General features: G+C 38.4%; 1 protein-coding gene across 1 annotated transcript in view; it reads left to right on the top strand.

Moving 5' to 3' along the window:
- The window catches only part of NIPA1 (NIPA magnesium transporter 1), a 50,352-nt gene that overhangs the window by 9,530 nt on the left and 23,997 nt on the right, over nucleotides 1–16,825 (top strand). Inside the window, exons 2-3 of the mRNA XM_046654777.1 lie at nucleotides 9,621–9,668; nucleotides 10,639–10,729. Coding sequence (XP_046510733.1) covers nucleotides 9,621–9,668; nucleotides 10,639–10,729 — 139 coding nt within the window. The remainder of the gene's footprint in view (nucleotides 1–9,620; nucleotides 9,669–10,638; nucleotides 10,730–16,825) is intronic.

Raw genomic sequence — 16,825 nt, 5'->3', positions numbered from 1 at the left:
GTCCATTTCAAACAACCAAAAGTATGTGCTGTATGGTGGTCAGTGGTGTTGGGAAAATTTTCCCAATGAAAGTGAAAGAGGAGGGCCCATGGGTCTCATTGTGCTGGCCACTGGCATCCTTGAACCAGCTCTCACTTCTAGAGGGTCACCCACATCCCAGCTGCTACTGTAGCAGTGATCCCATGACTTCATAAGCAGTCATGACCAAACTATATTCATCATAATAAAAGAAGTTGACCTTTCCCTGCCCCCAACATAGATCCCAACAGTAAAAATTGAGTGATTCCTTGACTTCAAAGTTCATAAAATCTTTTTTTATTGAGGTGACAATTTATAACATTATAGAAATTTCAGGTGTGCATCATTATACTTTGGCTTCTGTGCAGACTACATCATGTTCTCCACCAAAAGTCTAGTTGCCATCCATCACCATACACATGGGCCCCTTTTGCCCTCCCCTTCCGCCCTGTTAACCACCAATATGTTCTCTGTATCTATGTGTTTGTTTATCTTCCACATGTGAGTAAAATCGTATGGTATTTTTCTTACTCCATCTGACTTGTTTCACTTAGCATAATACCCTCAAGGTCCATCCATGCTGTTGTAAATGGCAAGATTTCATTTTTTTAATGGTTGAATAGTATTCCATTTTGTATTTATACCACTTCTTCTTTATCCATTGATGGGCACTTAGGTTGTTTCCAGGTCTTGGCTATTGTAAATAATGCTACAGTGAACATAGGGGTGCACATGTCTTTTTGAATTAGTATTTTCTTGTTCTTTGGATAAATACTCGGAAGTGGAACAGCTGGATCCTATGGTTCTATTTTTAATTTTTTGAGGAATCTCCATACTGTTTTCCATAGTGACTGCATCAATTTACCTTCCCACCAGCAGTATCTGAGGATTCCCTTTTCTCCACATCCTCTCCAACTTTTGTTATTTCTGGTCTTTTTGATAATAGTCATTCTGATGGATGTGAGGTTGTTGCCCACAGCTGCAAAGGGCAGGGAATGACAGGTACCGCCAAGGCTACTTGGTTGTTTAAGCAATCAAAGTTTATTGATAAAGGGAAACAGAACAAGGAGTGGGGATAAAGGGGAACAACAAATTGGTACTTACAACATCCACAGCACAATCAGCCGGGGAAGTCCCAATAGTTTGTGCAGCTGGTGGGAGTGCCGATTGTCCGGGCCTGAGGCAAAGCGTCCTGTCCTCAGTGAGACTTCCAATTGTTCTATGCCTGTGACTCCCTTTTATCCTATTATTAACTTAAAAGTAATTTTAAAAGTAGCTTAAAAGTTTCTCTGGGTTCCAACTCAGGGTTTCAGACATTTGGATACTTTGAGTTATTTCTTCTTGTTCCCACGGATGGGGTGCTTTTATCTTTTTTGTTTCCACGGATGACATGTTTCTAAAGTCCTGTCAGGTGCCTGTCAGAGTGGCCAGCCCAGACAAGGAACATGACGTAGGACATATTTTTTTGTAACTTGTGCCTTAGAGTCAAGGCTGAAGCGGCCATCTTTGGCCCCGAGCCCAGACACATTCCTTTGTGTGGGGTCCAGGCCCAGTGTCCTTGGAAGGTGGGGTGGGGGGGTCAGTGAACTCTGTACAGAGGTGATATCTCATTGTGGTTTTGGTTTGCATTTCCCTAATAATTAGTGATGTTGAACATCTTTTCATGTGCCTGTTGGCTGTCTGTATATCTTCTTTTGAAAAATGTCTATTAAGATTCTCTTACCATTTTTTAATCAGGTTGTTTATGTTTCTGTTGTTGAGTTCTTTATATATTTTGCATATTAACCCCTCATCGGAAAAGTGATTTGCAAATATCTTCTCCCAATTGGTAGGTTGTCTTTTCATTTCATTGATGATTTTCTTTGCCGTGCAGAGGCTTTTTAGTTTGATGTAGTCTCATTTGTTTATTTTTTCTTTTGTTTCCTTTGCCTGAGCAGACATATCCAAAAAGATACTGCTAAGACAGGTGTCAAAGAGCATACTGGCTGTTTTCTTCTAGAAGTTTTATGGTTACAGATCTTACATTCAAGTCTAATACATTTTGAGTTAACTTTTGAGTATGGGGTAATATAGTGGTCTAGTTTCATTCTTTTGCACGTGGCTGGCCAGTTACTGCAACACCATTTTTTGAAGAGACTTTTCTTTCCCCATTGAATATTCTTGGCTTCTTTGTCATAAGTTAATTGTGTATGTTTGTATAGGTTTATTTCTGAGCTCTCTGTTCTGTTCCATTGATCTTGTGTCTGTCTTTCTGTCAGTACCATGCTGTTTTGATTACTGTAGCTTTGTAGTATACTTTGAAACAGGGAGTGTGATACCTCCAGCTTTGTTCTTTTATCTCAGGATTGCTTTAGCTATTTGGGGTCTTTTGTTGTTCTGTATGAATTTTAGGATTCTTTGTTCTATTTCTGTGAAAAATGTTGTTGGGATTTTGATAGAGATTGCTTTGAATCTGTAGATTGCTTTAGATGGACATTTAACTACATTAATATGGGTAATATGAACATTTTAACTATGTCATTCTTCCAGTCCATGAGCACAGAATATCCTTCCATTTCTTTATGTCTTCAATTCGTTTCAGCAATGTCTTATAGTTTTCAATGTACAGGTCTTTATCTTCTTGGTTAAATTTATTCCTAGGTATTTTATTCTTTTTGTTGTGATTGTAAATGGGATTATTTTCTTGATTTCTCTTTCTGCTAGTTTGTTGTTAGTGTACATAAATGCAACTGATTTCTGTATGTTAATTTTGTACTCGGTAACTTTACTATATTTGTTAATTATTTCTAATAATTTCTTGGTGAATTCTTTAGGGTTTTCTATATATAGAACCTTGTCATCTGCAAATAGTGACAGTTTTTACTTTTTTCTTTCCAATTTGGATCCCTTTTATTTCTTTTTCTTGCCTAATTGCTCTGGCTAGGACTTCCAATACTATGTTGAATAAGAGTGGTGAGAGTGGGCATCCTTGTCTTATTCCAGTTCTCAGAGGGATAGTTTCCAGTTTTTCACCATTGAGTATAATGTTAGCTGTGTGTTTGTCATGTATGGCCCTTATAATGTTAAGGTTCTTTCCTTCTATCTCCATTTATTGAGTTTTTATCACAAATGGGTGCTGTATCTTGTGAAATGCTTTCTCTAATCTATTGAGATTATTGTGTGATTTTTATTCTTTATTTTGTTAATGTGGTATATCACACTGATTGATTTGTGGGTGTTGAACTAGCCCTGCATCGGTGGAATAAATTCCACTTGATTGTGGTGTATGATCCTTTTAATGTATTGAATTTGATTTGCTAATATTTTGTTGAGGATTTTTAAACCTATGTTTATCAATGATATTGGTGAAAATCAGTAAATTTAATTTTTTTGTGTTGTCCTTGTCTGGTCTTGGTATCAGGGTAATATTGGCCTTGTACAATGAGTTAGGAAGCATCCCCTTACCTTCAATTTTTTGCAAGAGTTCGAGAAGGATTATTTGAATGTTTGGTAGATTCACTGGAGAAGCTGTATGGTCCTGGACTTTTGTTTCTTGGGAAGTTTTTGAATATTGTTTCAGTCTTTTTACTGGAGATTGATCTATTCAGATTCTCTATTTCTTCTTTATTCAGTTTTGGGAGGTTGTGTGATTCTAAGATTTTACCCATTTTTTCTAGGTTATCCAATTACTTGGTGTATAGCTTTTCATTGTGTCCTCTCTGTGGTATTATAATTTCTCCTACAGAACTTCATTTAATATTAATTGTAAAGCAGTTCTGTTCTCAAGGATTTCTGTACATATTTATTTATCTGGGAATGTCTTTATTTTGTCTTCATATTTGAAAAATAATTTTGCTGGATAAGATTCTTGGTTGACAGTATTTTTCTTTTCAGCACTTTGAATATGTTATCTCATTGCCTTCTGGCTTCCACTGTTTTGCTGAGAAGTCCATTATTAATCTTATTGGGATTCTCTTGCATGTTATCTGTCATTTTTCTCTTTTTTCTTTAAAAATTTTCTCTGTCTTTGAGCATTTTTATCAGCATGTGACTTGGGTGTGGATCTCTTTCTGTTTGTCCTGTTTGAGTTTGTTGAGCTTCTTAGGTATGTAGATTTTCATCACATTTGGTAAGTTTCAACCATTTTTTCCTTGAATATTTTCTCTGCTACTTTCTCTCTTTTTTCTTCTTCTGGGAGTAACATTATGACTATGTTGATGTGCTTAATGGTGTCCCACATTTCTTTGAGGCTCTGTTCATTTTTCTTTATGCTTTTTCCTTCAGTCTTCTTCAGAATGTGTAATCTTTATCAGTCTGTTTTCAAGTTCACTGATTCTTTATTTGGCCAGGAAATTCAGATCTGCTGTTGATTTTTTTTTCACTCCAGTTATTGTATTTTTCAACTCTAGAATTTCCATTTGGCTTTTTAAAAAATCATTTCTATCTCTTTTTTGATATTTTCTATTGAATGATAAGTTGTCATCATACCTTCCTTTACTTCTTTAAGCATGGTTTCCTTTAGTTATTTGAATATATATATATATATATATATTTTTTTTTAAAGATTTTATTTTTTCCTTTTTCTCCCCAAAGCCCCCCGGTACATAGTTGTATATTCTTTGTTGTGGGTCCTTCTAGTTGTGGCATGTGGGATGCTGCCTCAGCGTGGTTTGATGAGCAGTGTCATGTCCACGCCCAGGATTCGAACCAACGAAACACTGGGCCGCCTGCAGCGGAGCGCGCGAACTTAACCGCTCGGCCACAGGGCCAGCCCCTATTTGAATATATTTTTAATGGCTGATTTGACACTTTTGTTAAATCTGACATGTAGACCCTCTCACAGGCAGTTTTTGTTGCCTGCATTTTCTCTATTTGTGTGGTATATGTATTGTAGATTACACTTTCCTGTTTCTTTGCATGTCTCGTAGTTTTTTTTATTTCTTGTTTTTATTATTACCTGACCATGCTATCCCCATGCTCCTTTTCCCTGAACTTTTACACCCAACACAGTAGAAACCAACACCACTCAAGCCCTTAATTATAGTCCATCTTGTATTGTTTGGTTCTGTTTCATGTGTAATAAAAAGGAAGAAGAACATTTGATCTGTAATCATAACATCAGTAAGCAATAGCTTATTTATAAACATAAGATATTCCTCATTCCCAACATGCAGAATAAGCAGAAGAACTTTCCCTGCTTCTTATTGGTACCACTTAACCCCTAAGAGAGCCAGGAGGGAAAAGAAGAGGACAAACCATCAGAAACACGAAGACACAGAAATCTCTGCAGAATGACCCTGGTACCCATCTTCTTGGTACATTTGAAATTTTGAAAGAGATGGTTTTCATATCAAGAAGCACTGCCTGGAGGGTGGCCTGATTAGAGGTGAGGGCCTCAGCCAGCATCTGCTCCTCCTGAAGTTGAATATAGGAGATTCCAGATGGCAGTCACATCACTGTAGGGTGGGCTGCAGACATTGTGAAGGCTCTAGGCACTCCTGCCCTGGGCCTTCTGGTTTATGACTCAGAATGCTACAGGTTCATGAATCAGTCAGTTCATACCTCAAGATGATAGGGGCTTCACAGGGCTTAACATTTTCAGGCCTCTGTACCTTCAGCTATTTTTTTTTTTATTGTGGTAAAATACACATGACATAAAATTTACCATTTTAACCATTTTTAATTGTATAGTTCAGTAGTGTTAAGTACATTCACATTGTTCTGTAAACATCATCACTGTCCATCTCCAGAACTTTTTCATAATCCCATTCTGAAACACTGTACCCATTTAACAGTAACTCCCCGTTCCCACCCCCGCCTGTGGTAACCACTCTTCTGCATTCTGTCTCTATGAATGTGACTACTCTAGATATTAGTGCATTCATAAAATGTTTGTCCTTTTTGACTGGCTTATTACACTTAGTATATTATCTCCAAGGTTCATCTATTTTGTAGCTTGTATCAGAATTTCCTTCCTTTTTAAGGCTGAATAGTAGTCCATCTTGTACTATTTACTGCCTTTCCTGTGTAAGAAAAAGGAGTAAGTCCATTGTATTTTGTTTATGTATTTGTTTATCCATTCATCCGTTGATAGACATTTCGGTTGTTTCTGCCTTTTGGCTATTGTGAAAAATGCTGCTGTGAACATGGGTGTACAAATATATGTTCAAGACCCTACTTTCAGTTCTTTTGGGTATATACTCAGAAGTGGAATTCCTGGATCATATGGTGATCTTATATTTAACTTTGAGGAACTGCCATTCTGTTTTCCATAGTGGTTGCACCTTTTTCTATTCTTACCAGCAGTGCACAAGTGTTCCAATTTCTCCACATCCTCACCAACACGTTGTTTTCTGTTGTTGTTTTTTAATAGTAGCCATCCTAATGGTGTGAAGTGATATGTCATCATGGTTTTGATTTGCGCTTCCCCAATGATTAGTGGTGTTGAGCATCTCTTATGTGTTTATTGGCCATTTGTATCTCTTCTTTGGTGAAATGTCTGTTCAAGTCTTTTGCCCATTTTTGAACTCAGCTATTTGTGTTTTTTGTTGTTGTTGTTGTCTCATGATTTTTTGTCGATATCTGGACAGTTTAGGTAATGTGCTCTGGATACTGATCCCCCCTCCCCATGTTGTTGTTTGCCTGTTGATTTGTTTAGTGACTTGGCTGGAGTATTTTGGTAAAGTCTATTTTCCCTGCAGTATGAAGCCTATGATGTCACACCTCAGAGGGTGCAGCCTTGGGTATGTGCACTTTTACCTGGAATGATAGTGGTTTTAGCTGGGCTTACTTTGTCTCTTTTCTGATTTTTCTCTTGCCTGCCTTTTTGGGTATCACACCCAGCTGTTAGGCTCTACAAATTGCTGGCGGGTTGCTCTATTGTTTTTGACAATGCTCTGGTGCATAAATTGCATCACAGTCTTATCTGGTTAAATTCAGGCAGGTGTATTTGTTGAGAGCAGTTACTCGGAGTGGGTGGTAGCCTCTGATCTCCTCTACTTGCCTTGCCAGGTATGGGACTTGCACCCCACCTTCAGGCTTGGCACAGGATGATCAGGGCTTTCTGTGCCTGGGGTAGAGCCTCCACCTTCTGGGTAGGGGCTGGGTGGTGGAAGGGTACCCCCAAACTCTTGGATGCACTAACCAGATATTTAGCCTCTTCTAAGGGGATGAGGGGATGAGAAATGCTGGAGGCCTGCTCTTCCTCGTGATTGAGAGCTAAGGGGACAGGGAAACCCATCTTCTTGGTCACACTAGCCTGTAGCACAGCTTCTGTTAAGCTGAACTGCAGGTGGGGGAGAGAGTGAGTTGGTCTTAGTTTATGTGCTAAAGACTCTCACTGCTCTTACTGAGATTTAGATTTTCTTGAATAGATGTTTCATTTGCTGTATGCTCTTAGGACACTTTCCAGAGACTTAAAACTTTTTTTTTTAATCCTTTGTTCACCAGTTAGGTTGTTTCTCAGGGGAACTCGTCCATGGGGCTCCTCACACCGGCATTCTGGAGGTGAACTTCATGACCTTTCGTTCTTAAATATCCAGTGTGCATCTTTTGGGTATAGAGACGTTCTCTTAAATAGACATGGTGTGAGTAGCACTTCAGGAAATTCAACATGGATTGTGTATTAATAGCTGACAACTGTTCTGCAGTGCTCAGTGGGGGGGCATTCTTAGGCTCAGCTATACTTTCTGACTCTAGGATACCATGGGCCACATTAGCATCAGACACACTCAGAAGGACACAGGACAGGAGTCATAGCCAGTGTCAGGCCCTCTCCTGCTGGAGGCTGGCAGCAAGGGCAGAGCATGGCTTGGGACTGGATGCAGAGCTGCAGCAGGGGGTGCCACATCTGCCCTGACTTACAAGCCTTGTGCCCCCTCAGTATAAAGTCACAGAGGCAGAGCTCCCAGGCCCCACAGGAGATGTGTCTGTTCCCAGAGGCATTGCCCTCAGGGGAGCCCAAATGATGGGATCTCTGCCAAGTGTTCACAGGCCCCCAGTCAGGTGCCATTAGCCCATCAGAGGTCATTTTTACCTAACTGCTGTCACCTGGCCACATGGCTGTCTGTTTCCTAGAGCCAGAAAGTGAACCATAAGTCGTTCTCATGCAGAAAGGGAGGGAATTTTGTTAGTCTTTTATCTACAACAGTCTGTATGCACATTTTGCCAATTACTCCAATACTGTCCTTTATTATTTATATTACCTTTTCTCCCATCTAGCGTCATGTGTTGTGTTTGGTCACCAGGTCTCCTTAGTTCCCTTTCATCTACCGCAGTTCTATAGCCTTTCTTTGTCTTTCATGACCTTGCCGTTTTTGAAGAGTGCAGGCCTGCTAACTCATAGACTGTTTAATGGTTTCCTCATGATTAGACTGAAGGGATGCACTTTGGCAGGAACACTGCAGATGTGGTGTTGGGTCCTTCTCAGTGCATTTTCTGGGAGGCATATGATGTTGGTTTGTCCCATTGCTGATGATGTTACCTTTGACAACTTGGTTAAGGTGATGTCTGTCAGGGTCTGTAGAGTAATATAAAGGTAACTTTTTCTCTTTAGGATTAATAAAAAACTGGTGGAAGTGATTCATGGGGACCATGTGACAATTCTGTTCCTCAGCAAACTTTCATCCATTTGTTTTAGTATCCCTTGATGATTCTTGCCTAAATTGGTTTTTATTTTGATGTTGCCAAATGGTAATATTCTAATACAAGCATTCCTCCTACTCTGTCATTACTTACTGCCCCCATTTCATTTCTTTTAAGTATTTATTCAATACCTGTAGCTCTGCTCCTCCATGAAGCAGGCTGGCTTCCTGTGTTCATTATACCAAATTACTGAGAATTAAAACTTCCAATTAGAATTAAGTACTTTAATCTGAAGTGAAAAAACCTCTCAGACCAGGAGCATTTTGACGTATCTGAAGAACAAACATGTATCTCCAAGGTTGGGAGACCCTCTCTCTGCAGTTGCCTATCACACAGACAGGAGTAGGGTGCGATGTGATGGGCGGCCTGGGTAGCTGCTGTCCTCTCTGCCTGCCCCTGCACAGGGACAGATGAGCGTAACCAAGGAGAAGACAAGGGAAAGCAGTGTCAAAGCACTGAGTTAGTGTAGGGGTCTGCTTTTCACCATATTTCAGATGGTTGCCGAAAAAGCCGTATCATAAAGGTTCTAAATTATGAAAATTGAGTAACCTGTTTAAGCAGCAAGCTATTGAATCCTGTGCTGGTAAAATTATCATACAAATGGGTTACAATGAATGCATGAGAGAATTGGACTTTGAGGACCAAATCTCCTTTGAAATCAACATGTAACACCTCATTCCAAAGAATATTTGTGTCACTGGGTGACATCTTGAGCCAAAAAACCCCAACTTATAAAGATTTCATTTGTTTGTTTGGGTCAGCTAGTGTTGGTGGCAAAAAAAATCTTTACTTTGCCACTTTTAGTGGTTTCTCATGCTGTTATTTATAGACTGAAGATTCTTTGCAGGGTGAATAAACAGTGTGGCGTTCATTATTTCTTTTCAATTTTAGTTTTTATGTAAAAATTCGTCTTTTAAGTGTGTAGCTTGTAAACCTCTTGCTTTGTACTTTCCTGACGGTTGTATCTCACTCTTTTGTAGGTACCTCCTATTTAACAGACATTGTGTGGTGGGCAGGCACAATTGCAAGTAAGTACTCTGTGTGGTGAAGAGCTGGGTCTTTCTTAAGATCAGTCATTTGTCTGGCAGGGCTGCAGGGGGTGGGATGAGCTTGTCTCTATTCTTTGGAATGAGGCCCTGGAGGGTAGGAGGCAGTGGTGGGAGGACACAGAGGTTCCTTTGCCTGCAATTAGCCCTGAATTTAGTCCAGGTCAGACTGTTCTGGGCCCGAAGAAATTAAACAGCTCCTGCTTACTCATCTATAGTTGGGCCGTTGACATTTGGTGAAATTCCATGTTTTTGCTCAACACAATTCGTTTCACGAGGGAGAGTTTCTTCACTCAGCTTTAAGTACTAGATTAGAAGTCATGTACTATAATATAAAAATAAATAATAAAAGTAGAATTCAGAACTTTAAATATATAAATAAAAATCGTATTAGACATTTCAGAAATATTATGAGGTCTATTTGTCACACACTGTCTTTTGGGCAAGAAATTCTCTAGCAGACGTTGATTCCTTTCATCTTTAAGCTCTAGCTCATTGCACCCCAGGCGCAGTCCTGTGCAGGCAGTAGTGTTTCCATTTGGTGTGCCAATAGCATGTCACTGGGGTCCAGCGGCCTACACTGGAGTAGGGCCCACGCAACTTGAAGGGACACGAGAAGCTCTGCAAGATTTATCTTAAAGTAGGAGGTGTTAAGGAGAGAGTGGAAGTATACCCTGTGTTGCACCCACCGTCAGTCACTGCCGGTTAAGTTGGGAATTTCCACAGAGGGAAATATCTGCCCCAGACTAATTGGGCCATTGACTCTATGGGGCCTGCTCTCCTCTGCTGTCAGGACCCTTAAACATGCAAATGATGCTGCACATTTCCATCCCCACAAGTAATGGAAAAGAAGTAGCCCTTTCAGAGCAGAGCCTTGCAAAATTCAACTCTGTGCTCATGCTTGAAGAGAGCTATGTGATTGCAAGTGATATCCTTGTGATTCTCTTGACAGTGGCTCTTGGCCAGATTGGAAACTTCCTGGCTTACACAGCGGTCCCCACGGTCCTGGTGACTCCCCTGGGTGCCCTTGGAGTGCCGTTTGGGTGAGAGCTGGGGTTCTGTGTTTTGTTTTTTAATGTGTAGTTTAGATATAAGAAAACTTTTCATTTTAAATGTTTCTGTTAAAATAATAAAAGTAAAATAGTGGGGCTGGCCCCGTGGCCGAGTAGTAAAGTTCGCGCGCTCCGCTGCAGGCGGCCCAGTGTTTCGTTGGTTCGAATCCTGGGCGCGGACATGGCACTGCTCATCAAACCACGCTGAGGCAGCGTCCCACATACCACAACTAGAGGAACCCACAACAAAGAATATACAACTATGTACCGGGGGCTTTGGGGAGAAAAAGGAAAAAAAATAAAAAATCTTTAAAAAAAAAAAAAAAAAGTAAAATATAACTGAAGGTATGTCTTCAGTATTATACTCTATGTGGTTTAATTTTATCCCTTCAAATTTAGTTGTATGAATTATTAACCCTTCTCTTAGACATTGGCTTTACCATATTTCAAATCCTAACTTATTTATGGATATCAATGAATGTGATGGTATCACTCTCCTGGTCTTTGCCCTAGAAGACTTCCCAGCACCTTGGCAAGTGATTCAGAGAGATTATTAAGCAAAATAGTCAGTTAGTGTTTTATTTGGATGCCTAGGATCCGCTGCTGGATGCTAGGCAGTTCCCCCACCCCACCCCAGGAAGTTAGGAAATTATAGAGGTTGGGACGAATGACACATGGGCACCAGTGGGTGCTAAATAGGATTTATGACTCAAAACAGTCAACAGCAAATGGATCACCCAAGGAGAAGGGCACTGGTTTGGTCCAGCGGGGCTTTGGGTTTTTATTGTACTTAAGAGGTGCGCCAGGTAGAGGTTCCCACATTCAGGCTGTGGCTTGTATGTTTTGAAATTTCAGCACCAAGGGACTGAGAATGCCAGGGCCCAAGGGTAGTGAGCAGGCTTTCTTATCATGTTGCCCAGATGTGGGGCAAAGGGGAAAAGGGAGGAGTAAAGGCTGCCAGCCACCATAAATGGAGTCTTTCTTTTTATTACACTTGGCTTACCTACAGAAATGATTTTATGAGACATTGTTAAACGGCTTAACACATATCCTCTTGTGAACGTATTTATATTGTTTTACCTTTGAAAAAAATCTCTAATAAACAGAGAGAGGATAAAAGAGAAATAAAATCCAAGTTTCTAACTTACTGATACACTGGTATTCTGCTGTATTTCAGACAGACCCCTTAATCCTTGCAGAGAAGTGTGTCTATGATGGATGGATTTAATTATGTGCCTTAAAGTCATTTAGGCTTTAAGGTTTTTAGGCCTGAAAAGCACACATATGTATTTCACATGTGAACCGTTGAACATGTGTTTGTAGTACATTGTTCTTATCAAAACATAAGCCTAATACCACATGTATCTTGATGTCATTTTGCATTTTGTACGGCCCTGAAAAGCTTGGATTGCATGACTGGTACTCACATCAGGGAATCACTACTGCAGCTTTCCAGAGCCCAGCCTCACTCCCCAGCATGTTCCCGTGAAAAATTTTCAGGCAAACAAACAACCCAGCCCTGTGATCTTTGGACGTTGTACATTTAATGTGCATGTATTAAAATGCCTTGCCTCGTAAATTTCCAAAAAACTATTCTCATGGACTTTGATAATTAAGTTTCCTCACCAGAAATGTTCACTGCTCCAAGTCTTCAGGAGATGTTACTTACCCAAAAAACCACGTGAGATGATATTATGGATAAAAAGACTGCTTTTGACTAAAGATCCCAGTAAAAGATTTTTTAAAAAGAAGAAAAATAGGGGCTGGCCTGGTGCTGTAGTGGTTAAGTTTGCATGCTCCACTTTGGCAGCACGAGGTTCACCAGTTCGGATCCCAGGCACGGACCTAGCACTGCTTATCAAGCCATGCTGTGGCAGGCGTCCCAATATAAAATATCGGAAGATAGGCACAGATGTTAGCTCGGGGCCAATCTTCCTCAGCAAAAAGAGGAGGATTCGTGGCGGATGTTAGGCCAGGGCTAATCTTCCTCAAAAAGAAAAATAAAATTAATTTGGAAAAATTAAAGTTATCAAAATGTTCATATATATCTTTGTACATATGTATATATACTTTTAAAGAAGCTCTCTTCTTGATAATGGGGTGAGAAATGGAAATGAAAAGGATGTGGTGCTGGAAAAAAGTGTCTATCAGTGAAATAGAATAGAGAGCCCCAAAATAGGTCCACTTTTCTCTACAATGGTTTAATGTATGATAAAGTAATCATCACAACATAGTACTTTTTTTTTTTTTCAAGTCAGCAACACTTTAATAAAATGAGCAGAACCCATTATAACAACAGCTCTTTATTACATGGATTCAAATACACAGCAGACCAATCATTTTCCCTGAAATTTAACAATCACATTCAATAAAGCCTGTTAGTGCGTTCCTCAACACTCTAAGGGGCTTCCTTCAAATTAATTCCCTTTACAAAGCCTGCACAGAGAAGAGGTTAAGCACCAGTAAGACAGACTGTTGCCAGCAGTAGGTTACAACATAGTACTTTTAAAAGAGGTTTTAAAAAACTTTTAAGTTGGAATTAATTTCCAAATTACAGAAAAGTTACAAGATTAAGAATAATCAGAACAACATCCATATATCCCTCACTCAGACACACCAATTGTTGACATTTTATTCCATTTGCTCCATCATTTGCTTTCTCTATATGAGGGTTTTTCAACTTTAACACTATTGACATTTGCAGCCGGGTAATTCCTTGTTGTAGGGAACTGACCTGTGCATTATAGGGTGCTTAGCAGCATCCCTGGCCGTGACCTACCAGATGCCAGTAGCACTCCCCCCACAAAATGTCTCCAGACTTCAGCAAATGTCCACTGGGGGCAAATCTCCCCCAGTTGAAAACCACTGTTCTATATCAATATGGTGTTTGTTTTGGTTTTTGTTTTCTGGATTTTTTTTGATCTATTTGAGAATAGTTGTATATATATCATGAGCGTTTATTCTTAAACACGTTGACTTGTATTTCCTAACACTAGAGATAGTCTCTTCATAACAACAGTACAATTATCAATTTTGATAAATTTAATGTTATAATACCTATATGTAATCTGCCTTGCTTATTCCAGTTTTGTTTATTGACCCATTATACCATTATCCTTTATACCATTATTTTTCCTTCTAGTCTAAGATTCACTCTAGTATTGGGAGCTGCTAGTTTAGTTGTCATGTAGTTTAAAAGAGAAGGCCTTTTTTTTTTTTTAAATAAATAGTGTTGGGTAAGCAATTTGTAGGAACATCAATTTAAATCCTAATCATAGCACAATCAAAATATGATCTAAGCAAATTAAGCATTGTATACAGGATACCTATCAAGTGTGAAAATGCAAACAAATACAACGTTGAATGGTCTGTTGATACTACATTCAGTGCAGGATTTGTGTGATGACGTGATGTGTTCAAGTATTTTGTTTCACTCAGCAATGCAGATTCAATGTGCTGCATAAGGCTGCAGTGAATCCAGTGCATTAACTGGCATCTCCTCCATACCTGCCCAAGCACCTGTGGTATGTTGCTACAAATGATTTGTGTCTCTGATTTTCACTGCACAAACCTGCATCACCAGCATAACCCAGAGTAAGTCATGTTAAGTCATGTAGAGATTTAATCTTTAAAAAAAAGGAGAGAAAAATGTGTAGCTATGTTCCCAGAGTTTATGGCGCATGTATAATCTTTTAATGTGTTTTCAGATCTTAGAAGGATAAGAAGATTCTAAAGTGTGAAGCAATAAAAATGAAAAGGTTAATTTTCTACAATAAAAAAACAAAATGGGATAGAAAAAAGATTTCAATCAAATATTACAATAATTAAAGCTATGATATAAAGACTTCTTAAATTGATCAGAATAATATGAAAATCTCAATAGATAAAATGACAAAGGGCAAAGAGTGCCATTTCATAAGTAGAAAAATACATTTATTCCACTAATGTTAAACTTCATTTTCCATAAAATGCACATTAGCAACCAGATATAATAAATACATGTAAGCACAAAAAGGAGGATGAGGAAATAGAACTATATAGGAGTAACATTGTATCTCTTTGCAGTTAAGTTAGTGTCAATTTGAAATGTATTATGATAAGCCTTAGATAAACCACAAAAATGTATAGTGAAAAAAGTTATAAAAGGAATTAAAATGTTACTCTGTAAAGATTCTCTTAATGCAAAAGAAAGCAATAAGCAAGGAATAGGGAACAAAAAAAGATGTGAAACGTAGAAAACAAAAAGTAAAATGGCAGACATAATCTAACCATATCAATAAAAACATTAAATGTCAATAGATTAGACAATCCAATCAAAAGGCAAAGATCTTCAGGCAGGATAGACAAGCAAGATCCAACTATATACTGTCTACATGTGATATACTTTAGCTTCACGGATACAAACAGATTGAATGTAAAAGGAAGGACAAAGGATATACTATGCAAATAGTAACCATAAGAAAGTTGGAGAGGCTATACATCAGACAAAATAGGCTGTGAAACAAAAAATGTTACTAGAGATAAAGAAGGACATTTTATAATGACAAAAGCTTCAATCCATCAGGAAGAAATGACAGTTATAAACAAATATGGGCCTAAACATAGAGCTTCAAAATAGATGAAAGAAAACCTGACAGAAGAGAGAAATAGACAATTTGACAACAATAGTTACAGCCTTCCAATACCCTACTTTCAATAATGGATAGAACACCTAGGCAAAAGATCAAGAAGGAAATAGACGACTTGAATGATGCTATAAACCAACTAGACAGAACAGACATCTGTAGAATGCTCCAGTCAACAACAGAAGAATTCACATTCTTTCCAGGTGTACATGGAACATCCTCCAGGATAGACCATGTGCTAGTCAATAAAAAAAAAAAAATCAATAAATTTGAAAGGATTGAAATCATGTGAACTACTTCCTGTGACCACAATGGGATGAATATAGAAAGAAAATCAATGAAATTTGTGAAATTCACAAATATGAGGAAATTAAGCAACTTACTACTAAATGAGCAATGGGTCTAGGAAGAAATCACAAGGGAAATTAGAAAATACTTTGAGATGAATAAAAATGAACAAACAGCGTACCAAAACTCATAGGATTCAGCTAAAGAAGTACCCAGAAGGAAATTTATATCTATAAATGTATACATTTAAAAAAAGAAAGGAAAGATCTCAAATCAACAACTTAACCTTCCATCTTAAAACACTGGAAAAAGAAGGCAAACTAAACCCAAAGCAAGTAGAAGGAGTGAAATTATAAAAATTAGAGTGTAAATAAGTGAAATAGAGAGTATAAAAACAATAGAGAGAATCAACAAAACCAAAAGATCATCCTTTGAAAAGATCAACAAAATTGATAAGCCTTTAGCTAGACTGACAAAGCATAAAAAGAGAGAAGACTGAAAATACTAAAGTCAGAAATGAAAGAGAAGATATTACTACCAACTGTACAGAAATGAAAAGAATTAGAAGCAAATAAAATGAACAACTGTATGCCAACAAGTAAGATAATCTAGATGAAATGGACACATCCCTAGAAAGACACAAATTACCAAAATGGTTTCAAGAAGAAATAGAAAATCTGAAAAGACCTATAACAAGTAAAGAGATTGAGTTAGTACTCAAAAAATTTCCTTCAAGGAAAAGCCTGGGTACGGCTGGTTTCACTGATGAAGTCTACCAAACATTTAAAGAATTAATAGCAGTTCTTCATAGAAGTCTTCCAAAAAATAGGAGAGGAGGGAATCCTTCTCAATTCACTCTGTGAGGTCAGTATTACCCTGGTAACAAAACCAAACAGCACAAGAAAAACAAAAACTAATTTTCTTATGAATATAGATGGAGAAATCATCAACAAAATACTAGCTAACTGAATCCAGCAAAACCTGAAAAGGATTATACACTATGGCCAAATGCTGTTTATCTCAGGAATGCAAGGTAGATTTAAAATCAAAACTAAACTAATATAATTACACCACACCAATAGAATAAAGGATAAACACCACATCTCAATAGACACAGAAAAATCATTTTATGACATTCACCACTCCTAGGCCAGCCCCAGTGGCCTAGTGGTTT

Source organism: Equus quagga, chromosome 2 (assembly GCF_021613505.1).
Source record: "Equus quagga isolate Etosha38 chromosome 2, UCLA_HA_Equagga_1.0, whole genome shotgun sequence".
NCBI lineage: Eukaryota > Metazoa > Chordata > Mammalia > Perissodactyla > Equidae > Equus > Equus quagga.
The sequence above is the reverse complement of the archived record's forward strand: the minus strand, read 5'-3'. Positions and strand labels throughout refer to the sequence as shown.